The sequence below is a fragment of the Anabrus simplex genome, chromosome 1 (genome assembly GCF_040414725.1).
Source record: "Anabrus simplex isolate iqAnaSimp1 chromosome 1, ASM4041472v1, whole genome shotgun sequence".
NCBI classification, from domain to species: Eukaryota; Metazoa; Arthropoda; class Insecta; order Orthoptera; family Tettigoniidae; genus Anabrus; species Anabrus simplex.
In genome coordinates this window covers 953421117-953442020 of record NC_090265.1, presented here as the reverse complement: position 1 = coordinate 953442020, position 20904 = coordinate 953421117, and the positions used below count along the sequence as shown (strand labels likewise).

Below are 20904 nucleotides of genomic sequence, written 5' to 3'. Positions count from 1 at the left end.
CAAGCCCAACTTGTGCTCCTTAACTATTTTAACGATATTTTGCAAACCGCGTACATCCCCTCTCAGTGGAATGATTTTCATTTAAAACCTATATTGAAACCACATAAAACTCCCAACGACCCCGAGTGTTACCGTGGAATAGTACTGAGTTCTTGCTTACGAAAAACCTTTTGAAAGGTTTTATTACGACGACTAGTATGGTCTTTAGACTATTATAATTTCTTACCCAAATTTTAATACGCCTTCTTCAAAGTTCGTAGTACCCAAGATCCCATCAATATTCTACTCATTGATATTCTATTAGCCCGCTAGAGAAAACACACCACTATTGCTATATTTCTAGATATAAAGGGCGCCTATGATTCGGTTCCCTTACACCTCCTAAGGGACAAGTTGGCTTCAAAGGGAATGCCTTTTAAATTTTTATCTATGCTGCATCAATTGTTTTCTTATCGTACGATTAAATCGGCACATCACCTTCTCCTGAGTCGACAGACTTCGCATGGATTACCTCAAAGAGCGGTACTAAGTGGCATACTATTTGCCCTCTATACGGGTGATTTAGAACAGATTATAACACCATATGCCCGAGTTTTAGCATTTGCAGATGATTTCGTCATTTACACCTCACACGCTAGCATCGACGAATGCCGACAATCTGTAGCAATCGTTATGTATAAAATATTAACAAGGTTCAACACACACGGCTTACAACTTTCTATTCCAAAGTGCGCTGGAATGGTTTTTACACACACGCTCGTTTGATCATACGCCTATTACTTTTGATGGATTCAGCATTCCTTTCACTACTCAATATACCTATTTTGGAATCCTTATAGATCATAACGTTACTTGGAAACAACATATTCAGACATTACGACACAAAGCAGATGGCTACCTTAAAATTCTAAAAACAGTCACGAAACGTCAATGGGGAGCAGAACCCTTAATAGCGTTATCGCTTTATCGAGCAACTATCCGCTCATATATGGACTAGAGTGCTAATTTTATAGATATGGCGTCTGAAGCCAATTTATCTCAACTCAACATAATCCAACATCTACGAATCTTTATCGGCGCACTCAAAACCTCCCCAACCAATGCCTTACTCGTAGAAACAAGTGAATGCCCCCTTTTTATTAGATGCCAAAAAGTATATTCTTAAAAAAACTTGCTTTATCCCACACCACACTTATACCAAAGCTACAACTTCTCCACAAATATTATAGCCAACGCCCTCCAAAATATGGTCAAACCCCCGCAGTATATTAGGCTTACGTTGAGATGTGTTTGCTTCGCAATTCATTATTACGCTCCCCTCAGTTACCCATGCATTCCTTTCCTTATGATAGCTTAAATTTTTCTCCCCGTATTATTATTACCTCCCCATCGTTTTCTCCAGATCAATCAACCCAGACACCATTTTTTTATTTCAGCGAATAAGAAACTCAAAATATCTTCAACTGCACGTGATGTCAACATCTATACCGATGGGTCGAAATCCCATCGTGGTGTAGGCGCGGCCTTTTTCGTTTCCAATACACTTACAACCGAGCAATTTCATCTACCGAACAGTTTCTCAGTCTTTACAGCAGAAATATTTGCGATTAGGCAACAACATTCCTTAAAAAAGGTAAACATTTTCACCGATTCCCAAAGCGTTTTTTTTTCTAGTTGCTTTACGTCGCACCGACACAGATAGGTCTTATGGCGACGATGGGACAGGGAAGGGCTAGGAGTGGGAAGGAAGGGGCCGTGGCCTTAATTAAGGTACAGCCCCAGCATTTGCCTGGTGTGAAAATGGGGAAACTACGGAAAACCATTTTCAGGGCTGCCGACAGTGGGGTTCGAACCTACTATCTCCCGAATACTGGACACTGCCCGCACTTAAGCGACTGCAGCTTTCGAGCTCGGTCCAAAGCGTTTTACAAGCTCTCAGTTCTAACATACAGTCGTATAATGTGAAATACCTTTTTTATCAACTTGAAAGTTCGGGTATCTATCTACCTAACCTTAATATGGATAAAAGGACATTCCGTAAATCCAGGAAAAGACAAAGCTGATCTTGCTGCTAAAGAAGCTAGTAGTTCCCCCTCGGAGCCGCTTCCAGTAGTTACCCCTCTTCCAGATTATTATCCTTCTATTAAAGATGCCGCTTTACAATCTTGGCAGGAAACGTGGCAACGCACTGCACGAACGAAAGGTAAATTCTATTATCAGTTACAGCCATATATTCCACAGAATCTTTGGTACCGGTATCTTAAAGGCTCATATACACGGTGGCATATTATAAACATTATACGTTTACGGTTCAATCTTGCTCTCACCCTTTTATATAAATCTCGTTTTAATATCACTAATCCCCCTCAATGTATAATGTGGAAATCCCGAAGGCGATAGTAATCATTTGATCTTCCAATGTCGTGCGTATTCTTCCTCGAAACGTATATTTCTCCAGCAATTAGTATAGTTAGACATCCCTTTGCCAACAAGTGTTTCTTGCTTGTTATTCGAACCTTCTCCCAATATCCTTAAACTTATAAACCAGTTTCTTGATCATCTAAATTAATTTTGTAAACAATGATCTTTTGCTTCACAAAGTTCTCGCACTCCTACGTTCCCTTGTCATATGAACTCAACAGCTGTACGATTTGGTACGTAGCTGTCGGTCAATAACGTATGTATAGCAAAGTGTTTTCTGTGCATGAGTGCTTCGATTATTTTGTGGGTGCTTAATGTGGAGCCTTCTTATAACAAACAGTAACGTTATACTCCTGATTTGTAACTGGGTAACATTAACCCCCCACCCCCACCCTCTATCAAGGAGAAGAAGAAGAATCTCAAGAATCTCCGCAATTTGAACATTATTGCCCAAATATGAATTATGATTCATTATTATGCACTAGTTGTTGTGACGACTTGAAATGGGGTAACGCGCGAGAATTCAGAGTAAAGACACGGCCGATTTGTTCCATAATTACTCTTTGAGGCGAGAAGTTTATTTTTGAATGTTGGTGAGAAAGTGAAATGGACAGTATGTAATAATCAGCTGGTACGTCAAAACACTGAGTTCTGACCAGCTTAAAAAAAAAAAAGAGGCGTATCATAGAAAGTTTTCATAATATTTTGATATGAGCAATGCAGTTTATTGCGAAAAGAGGTTGGTTGAACTGTTGGAACGATGTGTATTTTCGTGTACCGGTTACTGTAATGAAACTTCCTTTCCCTGCCACTTTCTCAACTGTCATTCCTTTTCCAAGTTGTTAATATACAGCGATGATGATGATGAGGTGCTATCAGGTCGACGTCGTCTCCAGACGACTGCATGGATGAACTGTCTCCATATGTTTCGGTCTTCAACCTTGTACTTCAGATCCTTAGTAACTTGTTCATGTTGGATTTTATGGAGTATCCATTTCAATGCTGGCTGCCCTCGTCTCAATAACCCCTCCACCTTCCCAAGCATAATAGTATTTTCCAACGAACCAGAGCGTCTCATAATGTGTTTTAAATGTGACAGCTGTAATCTTGTAATGAATGCCTGAAGAAACAGAATTGGTTTCATCTTTTGAAAGACCCAATCATTTGTCTTCTTGGCTGCCCAAGGGATACGCAATATCCGTCTCCAATACCAGAGCTCAAATGCATCAATATGCTTCCTATCTCGCTTCCTTTTGGTCCAGCTTTCACAACCATATGTAGCTATGGGAAAGAATAAGGCCTTAACCATTCTCACTTTAGAATGCTAAGATACATTTGAACACTTGAAGATCTTATCCAGGCTTGAAATGCTACTCTTCCAAGGGCAAGTCTTCGGCAGATTTCATGTTAGTTTGTGCCACTCCTACTAATGGTTGATCCCAGCAAACAAAAACTATTCACCTCTTTGATTACCGGTAACTCATTTATCATAATATTCTATGGTAAACCTATGTTGTCATAATTTTGGTCTTGTTGATATTGATGTTCTCACTCTGTTCTGTAACTTTCATTATGATGTCCTTGGGCTATTCCTTATTTTCAGTAACCAAAGTGGTATCATCTGCATACCTGAAGTTGTTCATATTCAATCCACCAGGCTTAAAACCATGAGGTGACTCATCCAATCCAGATTTCCTCATGATGCACCGAGCATACAGATTGAACAAGTAAGGCGAAAGTATACAGCCTTTGCTAATAGGGAGCCATTCTGTTTCACCATGCTCAGTTTTAACATTGGCTTCTTGTCCCAAGTAGAGGTTACACATCAGGACAATGAGATGTTCAGGTATGCCCATCTGTCTGAGTACATTCCACATCTTCTCATGACTTACACTATCAAAGGCCTTCCTGTAATCTATAATAATAATAATAATAATAATAATAATAATCGTATGGCCTCATCTACTGTGTGCAGACATTTCAGTTTGACGCCATCTGGCTGTATGCTCATCAATTTCAACATTCTGTTTTACTCTAGGCCCACTAGATGGCAGACCGAGTAAACCGAAACTCTCTTGGATGTCTATGGCTGAGATTTAATTAATTTTGTCGGATACACACCAGAGATCTTTTACATGCTGACATTGTACGACACGGAGTGTCAAATGAACTTTTTTCCGCCCTTCAAAAATCCTACTACCTTTGCCAGGTTTGAACCCGCTATCATGGGATCCAGATGCCGACACTCTACCACTGATCCACGGAGGCGGCTCCTGTAATCCATAAAGCATATGTACATCTCTTCTGGTATTCCTGTTTCCATTATTCAATGTATGTCACTAATGATGTCTCTGTTTCCTCTGCCTCTTCTAAAACCAGCTTGAGTAGCGGACATTTCACGCTCCATGTATGGTTTTAATCTTTGTTGCATGATTTTCAGCATCACCTTGCTGGCAGGTGGTATCAGAGCTATTGTGCGGTAGTTGGAGCAACCAAAAGATCTCCTTTTTTTTTTTGGGAGATATAAATGTATTGTTTCCAATCTGTGGACCAAGTTGAGCTTTTCCAAATCTGTTGACATATTACAGTTAAAACTTTAACATATATTTCTTCTGTTGCTTGCCATATGTCATAGGTTCTATATCATATTTAGTCTCTTTCAATGAGTTGTCAGTTTTTATCTCTTGATTATACAAGTCCTTAGTGTACAGCACTTACACTTAATTATATGTCAATTATTTTGTATCACTTGCATTGTGTAGGTTATGCCAATGACATGCTTAGTTTATGGTTAATGGTAAAAAGATTTCCTAAATTGGTTTAGTTCTGACTGTATGTTGAGATAGCCTCTGTGGCTTAGGTAGCAGCTCGCCGGTTTCTCACCGCTGGGTTCTGTGGTTCAAATCCCGGTCAATCCATGTGAGATTTGTGCTGGACTAAGCGGAGGCGGGACAGGTTTTTCTCTGGGTACTCTGTTTTCTCCCCTGTCATCTTTCATTCCAGCAACACACTCCAACATCATTTTATTCCATCTGTCAGTCATTAATCATTGCCCCAGAGAAGTGCGATAGGCTTTGGTAGCTGGTACAATTCCTATCCTCGTCACTAGATAGGGGGCTTCATTCATTCCATTCCTGACCCGGTCGAATAAGAGGAAACAAGCTGTGGATTTTCATTTTCATTTTCTGACTGTATGTTGGGTTAGTTAACCATAAAATTGGAACAAAATATTACAGAATGATCTGAATGTAAGGACGGTTAGTTCATTACTTGTTATTTGTATGATGTGATGGTATTTTTCTGTGCAGTATCATAACACAAATAATTTGGAGTAGGCCTAGTTGCCAACAGAAAGTTTTTACACAATGAGTGTAAAGAAGTTTCACAGGACATTCCTCTCAAAACAAAGGTACTTCGTGTTAGGACTTCTATGCGAAATGGAAGTAATAATTGATTAATATATTACTCTTTTGGTATCTTGGTGCACAATACAATTAGAAGGATAAGTAAAGAAATTATTTAGAAAGCTTCCTGAGCAATAGTTAACATGTGAAAAACCAGACAAATGCTGGGGCTGTACTTTAATTAAGGCCATGGCCACTACCTGCCCAATCCTAGCTCTTTCCCACCCTTGCATCACCGAAAACCTTTGATGCATTAGTGCAGTGTTAAACCACTAGCAAAAAAAAACTTGTGGGAAAATGGTCAGTTGTTTTTCGAACCAGCATCAGCCATAGTACTAACACACATCTGATGTAGCACAGGGTATAACATCTATTACACAAACAAATTAGAGAGTGAGAAATATATTTATTTCTGATTCCCCTATCTGGAGGCTGTCAAAGACAAACTTTAATCAAAATGTGGTTTACAACATTATCAAGTTCACAAAAAGCACAGAATATTAATGCTCCCAGTTAAAACCAACAAATATCTAAATGTACAAAGAAATCTCCTTGCTGAACAAAATAGATTAATAAATACTATACACAGAGTAACTGTATAGTATTTTTTGGGATTCTTACTGACAAAAAATATGGATGCCATGTCAGAAGTTTCCTACAAGAATGGCAGGATCATAAAATTATCTGTACAATTAGAGTCAATAAATTACACGTTTGTACAAGACTGGATGCAGTGCTGATGAAAAGAAAATATTCTTCAAGACTTACAGTAGATGATGTAATCAATGAAGAAAACATTATCAGTATTGGGGACCTAAATGCACAATTTGGAACAGACAGGCAAGGCTGTGAAGATATCATTGGGCCACACGGGTTTGGAAACAGAAATATGATCATCAAGAACACCTTAAAAGAAAAGGGAGAGTCACAAAATAACGTCCACGAACTTACTACGCTGGCGTAGCAGGGAGAGAGGGAATACTTCCCCATGGTGTGTCCCAGGTGTCAGATAAGAGGGTCCTAACCGGCTTGCCAGCGGACTTGAGCAAAATAAAATAGCTCTCGCAGACCAAACACACATGCCCCTGTGAGTGGGTCATGCAGGCGAAGAATACACCCACGGTATACCCTGCCTGTCATAATAGGCGACTAAAAGGGGCAACCAAGAGATGATGGAATTAGAACCATGAGACTACTTGTAATTAGTACTACCACGCGGGAAAAACTCTTGGGTCTCCTTTACTTGCGCATAGTACCATTATAATACCAATATAGTTGGTCCGTTATTGGACATTATAATTTTTCCAGCTAAATCATTCCTAGTTGCTAGCATTTCATCCCAGTGTGCTAAGTTGGGCTCATCAGTTGGTTAATAGCACGCCTACCAAGACTCACGGCTAGTGCAGTGGAGACCACTGCGTAGGCTTCTTGGAGCCACCGGCAGTGCCAATGCAGTGTGAGAGACTTTGTGTCATTTTCAAAAATTGATGCCTGCCTGACCATCAGATGATACAGATGTTGATTCCCATAGGGAACCTGAAATATTTTTTCTGGAATGAGTAAATTTATAATACCAATGTAGCTGGTCCGATATTATACATTATAAATTTTCCATTTTAAATTTTATTAGTATGTTAACTTAGGTACACAGTAGGTTTGTGATTGGTAGCAACAGTGTGTGAATCAAGGTGGGTTTTGGACTACCTGTGATTAGTACCACTATATGAGCGACACCATGGGTCTGCCTTGCCTATGATTAGTACCCACTATGTGAGGAACACCACAGGATAGTATGAATCCATGTGATTAGTGTACCTATGTGAGGAACACCATAAGTTTGTGTTGCCTGTAAATGGCACCGTAATGTGAGAAATGCCATAGGTCTGAGTTACATGTGCGCATTACATTACCTGTGAGTAGTACCATAATGAGTGGAATACCGCGAGTCTATGCTACTTTTGATTAGTACTGCAATATGGCAGATACCATGGTTCTACTTTCCTAGCGAAAAGTACCTTTATGAGAGGCCGATGACCTGGATTTTGGACCCCTTTAGGCTACAAGCATCATCGATTCAGTATTGTGCTGTAGAAGCAGTCCCTTGATCAGTGCTACTATTGTTTTATGCTAGTTTCTAGGAATGTGGTGCATTGCGGGTCGGATCCACTGATTGTTTTAAATTCATATCCATCCATCCATTCGTTCTCATCATCATGTTTTGAATTCTAGTCAGTGGATGATTGTTTTAAATTCATATCCATCCATCCATCCATTCATTCTCATCATCATGTTTTGAATTCTAGTCAGTGGATGATTTTGGACTTTTAAATTGTCATTACATTTTGTACCATTAGGGGCTGATGACCTAGATGTTAGGCCCATTTAAACAACAAGCATCATAATAACGAGGTATAGCTGGGATCGCAAATATAAAAGTTTGATCAATTTTGTGATCACAAACAGAGGAAGGACAAATGGTTGACTGATGTCAAGGTCATTCCCAGCAAAAGTATGGACAGCGACCATAGATTTCTGATCATGAACTTGAACCATATAACTCATTTCCACCTAACTGAATCCCTCCCTGCCACTTTATACCTTTCAGCAGATGATCCATGTAAACTATAAACAACAAAGGTGAAAGATTACAGCCTTGTCTAACCCCTGTAAGTACCCTGAACCAAGAACTCATTCTACCATCAATTCTCACTGTAGCTAAATTGTGAACATAAATTCCTTTGATTGATTTGAATAATCTACCCTTGATCCCATAGTCCCCTAGTATGGTGAAAATCTTTTCCCTCAGTACCCTGTCATATGCTTAATCTAGATCTACGAAACATAAACACAACTGTCTATTCCTCTTGTAGCATTTTTCAGTTACCGGCGCATACTGAAAATCTGATCCTGACAGCCCCTCTGTGGTCTGAAACCACACTGGTTGTCATGCAACTTCCTCTCAACCACTGATTGCACCCTCCCTTCCAAGATGCCAGTGAATACTTTTTCTGCTATACTAATCAATGAGATACCTCGATAGTTGTTGCAATCCTTCCTGTTCCCTTGCTTATAGATAGGTGCAATTACTGCTTTTGTCCAATATGAAAGTACCTTACCAACACTCTATGCTAATTTTATTACTCTATGAAACCATTTCATCCCTGCCTTCCCACTATACGGTACTTCACCATTTCAGGTCTAATTTCATCTATTCCTACTGCTTTATGACAATGGAGTTTGTTTACTATCCATTCCACTTCCTCAAGCATAATTTCACCATCATCATTTACCTCCTCCCCATGAGCTCTGTTTCTCACACCACCACCCTGAAGATTTCCTTTTAAGTTGAGAAGATTTTCAAAATATTCCCTCCACCTGTCCTGTGATTCTCTGTGATCTATTATGAGTTCACGCAAAACACTGTTCATTTCCTTCTTCCCTCCCTTCTTAAGATTCTTTATTACCGTCCAGAAAGGTTTCCCTGCTGTTTGACCTAGCCTTTCCAGGTTATTACCAAAATCTTCCCATGACTTCTCCTTGGAATCAACAACTATTTGTTTTGCTCTGTTTCTTTCATCTACGAACAATTCCCTGTCTGCATCAGCCCTTGTTTGGAGCCATTTCTGATAAGCCTTCTTTTTACTTTTACAAGCTGCTCTCACTTCATCATCCCCCTGTGGGTGGGGGCGGTAGAATAACACCCACGGTATTCCCTGCCTGTCGTAAGAGGCGACTAAAAGGGGCTCCAGGGGCTCTGAACTTTAGAGCGTGGGTTGGCGTCCACGGGGCCCTTAGCTGAGTCCTGTCATTGCTTCCACTTACTTGTGCCAGGCTCCTCACTTTTATCTATCCTATCCGACCTCCCTTGGTCAACTCTTGTTCTTTTCAGACCCCGACGCTATTAGGTTTGCGAGGGCTAGGGAGCCTTTCATTTTCATGCCCTTCGTGGCCCTTGTCTTCCTTTGGCTGATACCTTCATTTTTCGAAGTGTCGGACCCCTTCCATTATTTCACTCTGATTAGTGTTATATAGAGGATGGTTGCCTAGTTGTACTTCCTCTTAAAACAATAATCACCACCACCACCACCATCTCACTTCATCATTCCACCAAGATGTTCGCTTTTTCCCATTTTTACACACCATTGTTCCTAGACATTCCTTTGCTGTTGCTACTACAGCATCCCTGTATGCCACCCATTCTCTTTCTATATCCTGAACCTGCTTACTGTCCACTGTTCGGAACTTCTTACTAATTATATCCATATACATCTCTCTGATTTCCTCGCCCTGCTGATTTTCTACCCTTATTCCTTTGCAGACAGATTTCACTTACTCTCTCCTAGTCCTAGAGATACTTAGTTCACTACAGATCAGATAGTGGTCTGTTTCATCGAAATATCCCTGAAAAACCCATACATTCCTAACAGACTTCCTGAATTCGAAGTCTTTTAAGATAGTCTATTATGGATCTGGTACCCCTACCCTCCCGTGTGTAGCTGTGAATAGCCTTATGCTTGAAAATGTATGCATAACTACTAAACCCATACTAGCATAGAAGTCCCATTCCTGTTAGCAGCCATATCTTTCCCACATTTACCAATCACCCCTTCGTATCCTTCAGTTCTATTTCCAACTCTCACAATGAAATCGCCCATTAGCACTATGCTATCCTTGCTGCTGACCCTGACTGCGATGTCACTTAATGCTTCATAAAACTTGTCAATTTCATCCTCGTCTGCACCCTCACATGGTGAATACACTAAGACAATTCTCGTCCTAATTCCACTGACTGCCAAATCTACCCACATCATCCGCTCGTTTACGTGCCTAACAGAAACTACGTTGCGTGCAGTAGTATTCCTGCCGAGCTCGATAGCTGCAGTCGCGTAAGTGCGGCCAGTATCCAGTATTCAAGAGATAGTGGGTTCGAACCCCACTGTCGGCAGCCCTGAAGATGGTTTTCCGTGGTTTACCATTTTCACACCAGGCAAATGCTGGGGCTGTACCTTAATTAAGGCCACGGACGCTTCCTTCCCATTCATAGGCCTCTCCAGTCCCATAGTCACCATAAGGCCTATCTGTGTCGGTGCAACGTAAAGCAAATAGCAAAAAAAAAAAAAAAAAAAAAAATATATATAGTATTCCTGATGAACAACCCTACCCCAGACTCTGTCTTTCCCTTTTTAACATCCGTTAAGTACACTTTATAATCTCCCATCTCTTCCTCATTATCTCCCCTTACCCGAATATCACTTACTCCTAGCACATCCAGATGCATTCTCTTTGCTGACTCAGCTAGTTCTACTTTCTTTCTTCCATAAGCCCCATTAATATTGATAGCTCTCCATCGAATTCCATTTCGTTCGCCAAGTTGTTTCCAAGAGGTCCCTCGCCTGTCAAATGGGAGTGGGACTCCGTTACTCCCATAGGTCCGAGGCTTGCTTAAAATGTTCTGAGCTCGGTAAATTCATGAAGCAAGATGCTACCCTGCTTATACATAGTCCAAGTGAGGATCTCTCCTCTAACGGGTTAGGGACCACCGGTGGATTGTATAGCCCTAGCCGTCTGAGCACAAAGAGGGCCATGACTCAGGCCATTTACTTGGCCACTCAGCCGTTGCCCATGGTTCACGAACTAGGACGTGACTACAATAACCCACACCATGAACCATATAATAATGATGACGATGATGACGATGATGATGTCCAACCCTTGTTCCGTTCCTCTATGGAGTTGGGTATGAAGTGAGATGAATCTTCGTAGCAAGGCTTTACTATGGAATGCACTTCCTGGCGTCAACCTCATAAAGGAATTAATGATATGAAGTGCGTGACGTGAAATGTGATAGTAGGAAGGGGGAGGGTGAAGCCTGGTGCTGCCACATAGCTTACTCCTGTCCAATAGCACCAGGAGGTCTGCTCAAGGCTTTACATCCCCATCCGATGGACAAATCACCAAAATAGTGTCGTATGTCCTCACTCTGTATGAGCACTGCAGAAACTTTTGGAAATTAATCCAGGCTTTTGGCACGCAGTGTAGTGATTAGAAATAATATACCACCACCTCTCTTACCCTGCTGGTCAACATTCTGGACAGTGAAAGTTTTTCGACCAATAGGGCTTGAACCGACTAACCACGGTGTCAGACTATATAGACTTCACACTTTAACGATCATGAACACCACGTGGGACTAATAATAATAATAAACGCTCAGTTAAGAAAGTTAGCAGGAGCGAAATATATATAATACTAGCTGATGTACCCATGCTTTGCTACAGAATTCTACATTGTATACAGAATTCTAGGTTAGGTAGTGTACACGTTGTGAGTAAGATTGTAATAAATTGTATAGCTCTTAACGTTACCCTAGAAATGTGACGGGGACGTCACCAAACGTCTTTTCTTTTTATGTGAAGACTTGGTTAGGGAATTTTCATTGTAATGGTAAGCCCTCTTGCCTACCATCAGTCACAATTAAGTTGGGGAATTTTCATGATAATGGCAGACTCTCCTCTCCACCTGCCTTTTTACATCCTCAGAAAGGACGCCTTAGTGGTTTTCCCAACTGAAATCAACATAGGTACATTACAATGATGCCAGTAGGAATGTCACGAATAAAAGCAGTGCTATCATATGAAATAATCAAATGAAAAAACACACATTTTCTCACTTTTAATGAACAGTACTACACTGTCGATCTAACAATCCAAACTTCCAGAGCTGGAATTACCAGGCCGCAGACAGCCGTGAGCCATGAACACTTTTTTATTTTCGTGGGGGGGGGGGGGGGCGCGACTTTTCTTAAGATTTTACCCTCAAGTGGTTAATTCTCTTAGTTCGGGGACTGGGTGTTTGTGCTGTCCCCTACAACCCTGTAACTCTCACACCACACACACCACAATAACACACAGTTACCTAGACATGGCAGATGCCACCCACCATCATCGGAGGATCTGCCTTACAAGGGCTACGCCTGGCTAGAAATAGCCACACACAATTATTATTATTATTATTATTATTATTATTATTATTATTATTATTATTATTATTATTATTATTATTATTATTATTATTATTCCATTAATTGTGCACACTGATCAATCCAATCAGCGCGTCAGAGTAGTGATCAAATAGCTGTAATACTATGATGAACCAGCGTGTTACGTATCAGCAGTATCAGAAAATGTATGAACCAGAGGAATGGTATGCTAGAGAAGAAAGTTATCTAACTCCCCTGCTATTTACTGCCAGTATTCAGGCAGGCTGTTATACGGGTACGCAGCAGTAATCCCATCTCTCGGAGATGATTGGCAGCATAAGAGACAAAGAACATCACAAAAATCAATAGTCAACGTAATGTTATTGTTGATCAATTTTGTGAGCTTTCGATATTGTAGGCCTTCACATTTAGTTTTCTTCAAACTCTCAAATACCACTCTTATCACAGTTGGTATGGGAAACCTGTATAAAACATAAATGATCGGAAATTGTATTCTTTATATATTTTGTTATGTAGTACTTTTCAATAGGACCAATAACATAGGTATTTAAGAATTAAATTTTAGGTGCTTTCCCCTAAGCTACCATTTCATCTAGGGTGAATAAAATTGTTTATAGCTCAGACTGTAGTTTCTTGTTTCCCGACAATATATACTGATTTTCATTCAATTCTGTGTACCCATGTTCTCGTGGCTCGGCGTTGATGTGGACTTAGCAACAAAAATACAAATTCATGAATATCTCTGTTATCATAGCTGGTACAGTAAAAGTATAAAACATAAATGATCGGAAATGTAATTCTATATAACTTTAGTTATGCAGTATTTATCGATAGGACCGCTAATAACATAAATATTTGAGAATAAAATTTTAGGCCTTCCCCTAAACTACCATTTTGCTCAGCATGAGTAAAATGATTTATAGCCTAAATTGTAATGGCTCATTCCTAGACTTCACATACTGATTTTATAACTCTTCAGCCGTTTTCTCGTGATGTATGTACATACATACAGAAAGACAGACAGAAATTACGGAAAGAAAGACAAGTCCAACATTTTCGGCTACAGCCTTTGTCAGTGAAGAATAGAATGATAATGTTAGTGGTCATTGTTGACAAGTAGATGCTGTTGTGAGGTAAAGGGAGTGGGGGAGATAGATAAGAGATCATCATCATCATCATTTCCCCTTATCCAGCTCCTGCTGGGTCGAGGTATTTATGGCAATTCTCCATCTTCCTCTTTCCTTCCACCATTCCTCTTCCACGACCTTGTCCCAGTCTAAATTTCGTCTTCTTATGCCCTCTTCACTGATTCAATCCACCTTGTTCTAGGTCTTCTTCTTGCTCTCTTGCCCTTGCACTTTGCCTCCAGCGTCTGTGTTTGAATTCTATCCTCCTCCATCCTCTTTACATGTCCGAACCACCTTAGTTTATTCTTTTCAACTCATTTAGCTTTCTTATCCCAACTTCCTTCCTAACATCTTAATTGCCGGGCTGAGTGGCTCAGACGGTTAAGGCGCTGGCCTTCTAACCCCAACTTGGCAGGTTCGATCCTGGCTCAGTCCGGTGGTATTTGAAGGTGCTCAAATACGACAGCCCCGTGTCAGTAGATTCACGTAAAAGAACTCCTGCGGGACTAAATTCCGGCACCTCGGCGTCTCCGAAGACCTTAAAAAGTAGTTAGTGGGACGTAAAGCAAGTAACATTATTATTATTATTATTAACATCTTAATTCCTCACTCTGTCTTTCCTTGTCTTTCCTATCATACTTCTTAGGAATTTCATCTCACTGGCTTGAATTCTACTCTCTTGCCAGCTAGTCAAAGTCCCAGTCTCAGCTGCATAAGCAGTATGGGTACATAGTACATTTTATACATTATCTCTTTCCTTGGTACTTATTTGCTCCAAACAAGTTTTCTTACACTTTGGTAGAATGCATTACTCTGCTGTACCCTCATGCTAATCTCCATTGAGAAATGATGATGTTAGGAAGCAAATTGGTATAGGAAAGCTAAATGAGAGAGTTGAAAAGAATAAACTAAGGTGGTTTGGACACGTAAAGAGGATGGAGGAGAATAGAATTCCAAGTCAGATGCTGGAGGCAAAGTGCATGGGCAAGAGAGCAAGAGGATGTTGTTGGAAGTGAATTAATACAAAATGCTAGGGTGGACGTGGAGATTAGCAGGAGGGTACAGCAGAGTAATGCATTCTACCAAATGTAAGAAAACTTGTTTGGAGCAAATAAGTACCAAGGAAAAGTAAAGAGATAATGTACAAAATGTACTGATGTACCCATACTGACTTATGCAGCTGAGACTTGGACTTTGACTAGCAGGCAAGAGAGTAGAATTCAAGCCAGTGAGATCAAATTCCTAAGAAGTATGATAGGAAAGACAGAGTGAGAAGTGATGTTAGGAAGGAAGTTGGAATAGGAAAGCTAAATGAGAGAGTTGAAAAGAATTAAACTAAGGTGGTTTGGACATGTAAAGAGGATGGAGGAGATTAAAATTCCAAGACAGATGCTGGAGGCAAAGTGCGAGGGCAAGAGAGCAAGAGGAAGACCTAGAACAGGGTGGATTGAATCAATGAAGAGCAGCATAAGAAGACGAAAGTTTTAAAAATGTCCACAATTTCCAGACTATGACTTCCAATTTTCATAGTGCCCTTTCCTTGCCTTTCCCCTCTCGACATCACCATAGTCTTGCTTTTCTCTGTACTGGTTTTCATGCCATACTTCTCAATTTTTTCATTCAGTACATCTAGTTGTTGTTGCACTTCTTTGCTGTCCTTTCCCCAGATCACATCATCATCTGCAAATAGCAGTATCTTCATCTCTATCTCATAAGCTTCCTTTGCTTCCTTTACAGTTTCATCCATGACCATAATAAACAAAAGAGTTGACAGCACACTCCCCTGTCTTAGTCCAGTCTTATTTCTAAACCATTCTCTCTTTCCAACTAGGGTCAGTACTCTGTTAACACAGTTGTTGTACATTGCTTGCACCATTTCAAACATTTCTCTTCCAAGTCTCTTTTTAACCATGGTTTCCCAAACCTTCTCTCTGTGTACACTATCATATGCCTTTTCTATATCGATGAAAGTCATGACCAGATCCTTTCCATATTCCCGGTTCTTTTCTATAAACTGTCTGATGCTAAAGATTGGGTCCACTGTAGATCTTCCACTCCTGAAGCCATATTGTTCCTCTTGTAACTCTCCTTCAATCTTTCTTCTCATATCCTTCTTTCTAATATCCTTTCCTTTCCAGATAAGAGAACAAAAAAAAAAAGAGATAGTGGTTAAATAGTGTGAAGGCCAGGTGCTTCCCTAAACCTGATCTAAGAGCATAAGTGAGGGGATTTGGGGTTAAATGAATAAGGATTTTAACTGTGAAACAATCATTAAAGGGGGTTTGATAGTGCCAGGTGTGAATGGGGACATGAAGATCCATGTTAGGTGTTTTTGCAGGAATTGCAGTGGCCTCATATTCATTTGGCTCTAGAGTTAAGGCAATGTAGAAACCTGGGCAGAGTCTGCATTGAAGTTGGTTCGTTCATTGACCTCCACTTCCAGTATGGTAGAATCAACACCTCTGTGTATGTCAAACCCACCAATCATCAGCAGTATGTCCGCTACAACAGTTTTCACACATATCACACAAAATGATCTCCGACATTCAGCCTTGCTATCTGGGACAAACAGATTTGTTCAGCCCTTAAAACCCATGCCTCCAACAATGATAACCTGAGGAAGGCCTTTACTGCTAGGGTTTACCTCATCCAATTGGTTGACCGCCAGATTTCATAAGCCACAAACTCTATCCCCAGACTCCCTAAGCAACCTAACTCTATACCCTTCACAATCACAAAGCATCCTGGTGTACACAAAAACAGTCACATTTTAAAACAAGTATTCAATCTTCTTCCTCATCCTTCACCCATGATCTTCAAAAAAGCCCCATAGTCACATATAAGTACCTACCTAACCTGAAAAGTATTCTCATTCACTCTGAACCATACCAACCTCCACCCACTTCCACCTATTTACCTGTGAACAGAGCTGCTGTAAGACCTGCCATCTGGTTATACCAATTTCACCAGGAGCATCACCAACAAGCCTTAACCCATACAAGGTTATCATGACTTCGCTTAATCCAACATCATCTATTACCAGTTTCAATGCAGAACCTGCCCTGTTTTCTACATTGGCTTAACCACCAATATATTAGCCAAATGAATATGCAGCCACCACAAGATCTGCAAAACCCCTAACATGGATCTTCCTGTACCATTTTCACCTGGCACATTCAAACCTTTGATGATTGTTTTACAGTTTAAATCCATCAGCATTTAACCCCAACTTCTCACCCTCTTGCCCTTAGAAATTCTGAAGTTGGACACCTGCTAATGTTCAGGTCTAGGGAAGCACCTGGCCTTAACAAATAACTGCTCGTTTTTTCTATTCCTTTGTCCATCTGTCTTCCCATTCTCTCACAACAGTGTCTTCTTGTCAACAATCACCACTACCATTATTATTCTATTCTCCACTGATGAAGGCTGCAGTTGAAAATTTTGGTACCCATATCTTTCTTTGGTGTGTATACTCTAACCATGCTTTCTTACACGGTAAATCACTGGTCTCCATCTGTTTCCTAGATGTAGGCCTACATATATTTCGCTCCTGCTAGCTTTCTTAACTTAGCGGTTATTATTAGCCTGCATTCTTATGTGATAAGCTGCTGCTTTCTATCTGTTTTCTAGGAGGGTCGGTGTGTGTGTGGGAGGGAGGGGGGGGGGGGTGTTTTGAAAGGAAGATTGATCCCTCCTTTCCAGTATGTACCTGTAGTATTAAATTCACCTTGGCCCACTTGCATGCACCCTGCTAAAAGGTTTCTATATAAACAGTTATTGCTTTAACTTGGAGAATAGCTTTATTTGGTATATAAATGTCAATCTTTTTTCTTCCAGATGATTATTATTATTACTACTTAGCACTGGTTTCCTTCTTCTTATCCTTCTATCTTCCCAAAACTTCCTCATCCTTTCACTTTGGGCCTGTTTTCTTTCTAGCTTCCATGCATTTTTGAGTTACATGTATTGTTTTTCTGCCTGTATGTAGTCCGTGTAGTTGCCAGTGGGTCAGTATCGATTTCTGTGAGGTCACTTTGGATATTATTATTATTATTATTATTATTATTATTATTATTATTATTATTATTATTATTATTATTATAAAATATTAGCAATTGTCACTGCCCGTCACAAACTGATATTAAAACTGAGAAGTTAAACTCTATAAAATGAACAAGATACATATATAGCATCATAATTCAATAAAATTTTAATGAACTAAGAAAATGCAAGAAATTTTTAGGGTAATCATAGTTGAATAGAATTTGAATGAACTAAGAAAATGCAAAACATTTTCAGGATAATCATAGTTCTAACATGATTTATATCCTTTTTAATTGTACTTGTTCTCTTACCGATAATTCCCATACAAGTTATGTTTTGGCATCTTGGGTGGACCTGCTGTTCGTGTTCTATATGTTCTATATGTAAAATAGGCCTGTGAATGATTTTTTTCAGAGTAAAGTATCAGCATATCAGAAAGGCCATCTTTCCTGTTTAATACTAACTTGACTTTTCAGGGAATAATTGGCCATGTCTTTTCTCTTTCCATGTTAGGGGTGCCTTTGCTTTTACTTCTAATTTATGAAAAAGGTATTGACCTAGAACTTTGTTCTTATTTATTTTATAGGTGAAGATAAATTTTTGGTCAAGATGGAAGGCAAACTGTAAAATGCAAGAAATGGTATCACTTATAGATTGTGCTAACAAAGTTCAGGAGAATTTAATCAATAAGAAAAATGGTGAAGATATTGATCATTTTGTTTGTAGTGTGAGTACTACCTATCCTTCGGATGATAGTGTTGGAAATAATGACAGTGATTATGAAGACAAAGAAGGAAGTTCTGGGAACAGTGAAGAGGAAGGAGAAGAAGAAGAAGAAGAGGAAGATGAAGATGATGAAGAGATGAGTGTTTGTGAACAGTCTATATTGGATAAGAAAACTCAACAGAAATTCTCCATCTCTGAGACAGGTAAACAAACATACAAGTGTAGAGACTGCTCCAAGTTGTTTTCTTCCAGATCTGGTTTCCGAGATCATAAGGCTATGCACAGAGGTGAGCGACGTTATGTGTGCCAAATATGTAACAAGCACTTCTATTCAAGTAGCAAACTTCATCGCCATGAAACAACTCACCGAGCAGATCGCCCCTATGTATGTGATGTGTGCGGAAAATCTTACAAGTCAAATGGAGTTCTGAAATCACACCTCCCAAGTCATTCAGGAGAACGTCCTTTTCTCTGTAGTGTGTGTGGAAAAGCATTCAAAGTGAAGAGTGTATTAACAGACCATCTACTTTGTCACACAGGAGAACGTCCGTTTAATTGCCATACCTGTGGAAAGACATTTGCAAAAAAACGTAATCTCACTGATCACAGCAAAATACATAGTGGGTACAAGCCTTTTGTTTGTACAGTGTGTAATAAGGCTTTTACATACAAGAATGGGCTCACAAAACATGGTAATGTACATACACATCACAAACCATTCTCTTGCACATTTTGCCAGCGTGCATTTTCTGATAAGTGGCACCTCACTCAACATCTGCGCCTTCATACAGGGGAGAAACCATATTCATGTCCATTATGTGAGCAATCATTTACCCACAATGTTTCTCTCCGAGAACATATTCGCCAGCACAGTGGGGAACTGTGGAGTTGCAAGACCTGTGGTAAATCGTACTCCAGCCGTAGTAGCCTTACAGCACATTGTAAGCAGATGCATTTGTAGAGAGGAAAGATTGCTTGTCAGGATTCTTTACCTTCGCAACATCTATCACTGCAATAAATACTGAGTGTTTTGTAGATAATATATATAGCCTACTGTATATATATATATATGCCTTAATTTATAATCTTTACTGTGACCAAAATAATTTCTAAAAAAGTATACCATTTGTAGTGCAACTACTTGGCAAGAGGGTCGATGAAGTAGACTTCAGTCCATGGTTCAATTCCAGGGACTGAAGCTGAGTTATGTTAATTAGGCTCGGGGACTGGGTGTTCGTGTTTGATTTAATATGGTACATACACCTTCACACTGCAACCACCATAGAACCATGTAATAGTTGAACACATCTTTCCGTATGAGGTGGGCGTCGGGAAGGTCATCCAACCATAAAACAGGGTCATGACCACTTTATGCAATGCAGGTTGCACTCGTGACTCCACCAGGTTATGAGAAAAGCAGCAGAGAGGGAGGGAAACTGTTGTGGAGTTTTTGATATTGTATCGCTTCTTTTCTGGAAATAAATTATCGTATGAGTTGTGTGGAATTATTAGATGCCCTCAAATTAATGTGCATTTTCCTTTTTTTCTTCCTTGCTTGTACTGGAGAGTTAAAAAAAGATTATATGTATTAAAACTATATTTTATGTAAGTATATATAAGATGAATGTAGATGGATATTAAAACTGTGGTAATCTTCACAGTGAAGAGACTTCTTGCTTTAAACAAATTGTACATGGAAACAGCATGCTGTAGGTGTGGTGTGAGGAATGAATCAAACCAATAGCAGTAATTTTTTCTTCTTTTTTTTCTGCTTATATAGTGACAAACCTGTGCCAATAGATTTACTGGCATGATAAATTGCTACTTGCCACACACAACCTGAAAGATGAAAAGATTACTGTTATTGTAAAGTAAATTTGAAGGAAGTATTAGCCTATACGTAATGGAAAGGAACAAACAACTGACAATAATAGGAGCACACAATACTGTAGAACAAGTACACTGATAAGTTAGTATCAGAAGAGGGAGCAATAGTTGTCACTTGTTTGTTCCTTTCCATTACACATTGACCTGTTGGATTCCTTTTCTTCTGTTCTGTGTTACTAGCCTTTTACCATCTGTATTCATCTTCATCCTTTTACCTCTTTTTTTTATATTTTTAAATTTTATAACTGTTAGGTTCTTCAGTATGCTGAAACTAATTTTGAGTAATAAATTTATA

At 39.6% G+C, this 20904-nt stretch overlaps 1 protein-coding gene across 2 annotated transcripts; it reads left to right on the top strand.

The window, feature by feature from the left end:
* Window positions 1–3002: 3002 nt before the first annotated feature.
* Window positions 3003–20227, top strand: LOC136875098 (zinc finger protein OZF). 2 transcript variants are annotated; one of them, XM_067148833.2, is made up of 3 exons: window positions 3003–3160; window positions 4025–4267; window positions 18583–20227. In XM_067148833.2, exon 3 carries the CDS (start codon window positions 18625–18627, stop codon window positions 19681–19683), a length of 1059 nt encoding a protein of 352 aa, XP_067004934.2. In that variant the 5' UTR covers window positions 3003–3160; window positions 4025–4267; window positions 18583–18624; the 3' UTR covers window positions 19684–20227. The 2 variants fall into 2 exon arrangements, with proteins under 2 accessions (XP_067004934.2, XP_067004930.2); XM_067148829.2 differs by lacking the exon at window positions 4025–4267.
* Window positions 20228–20904: the final 677 nt, after the last annotated feature.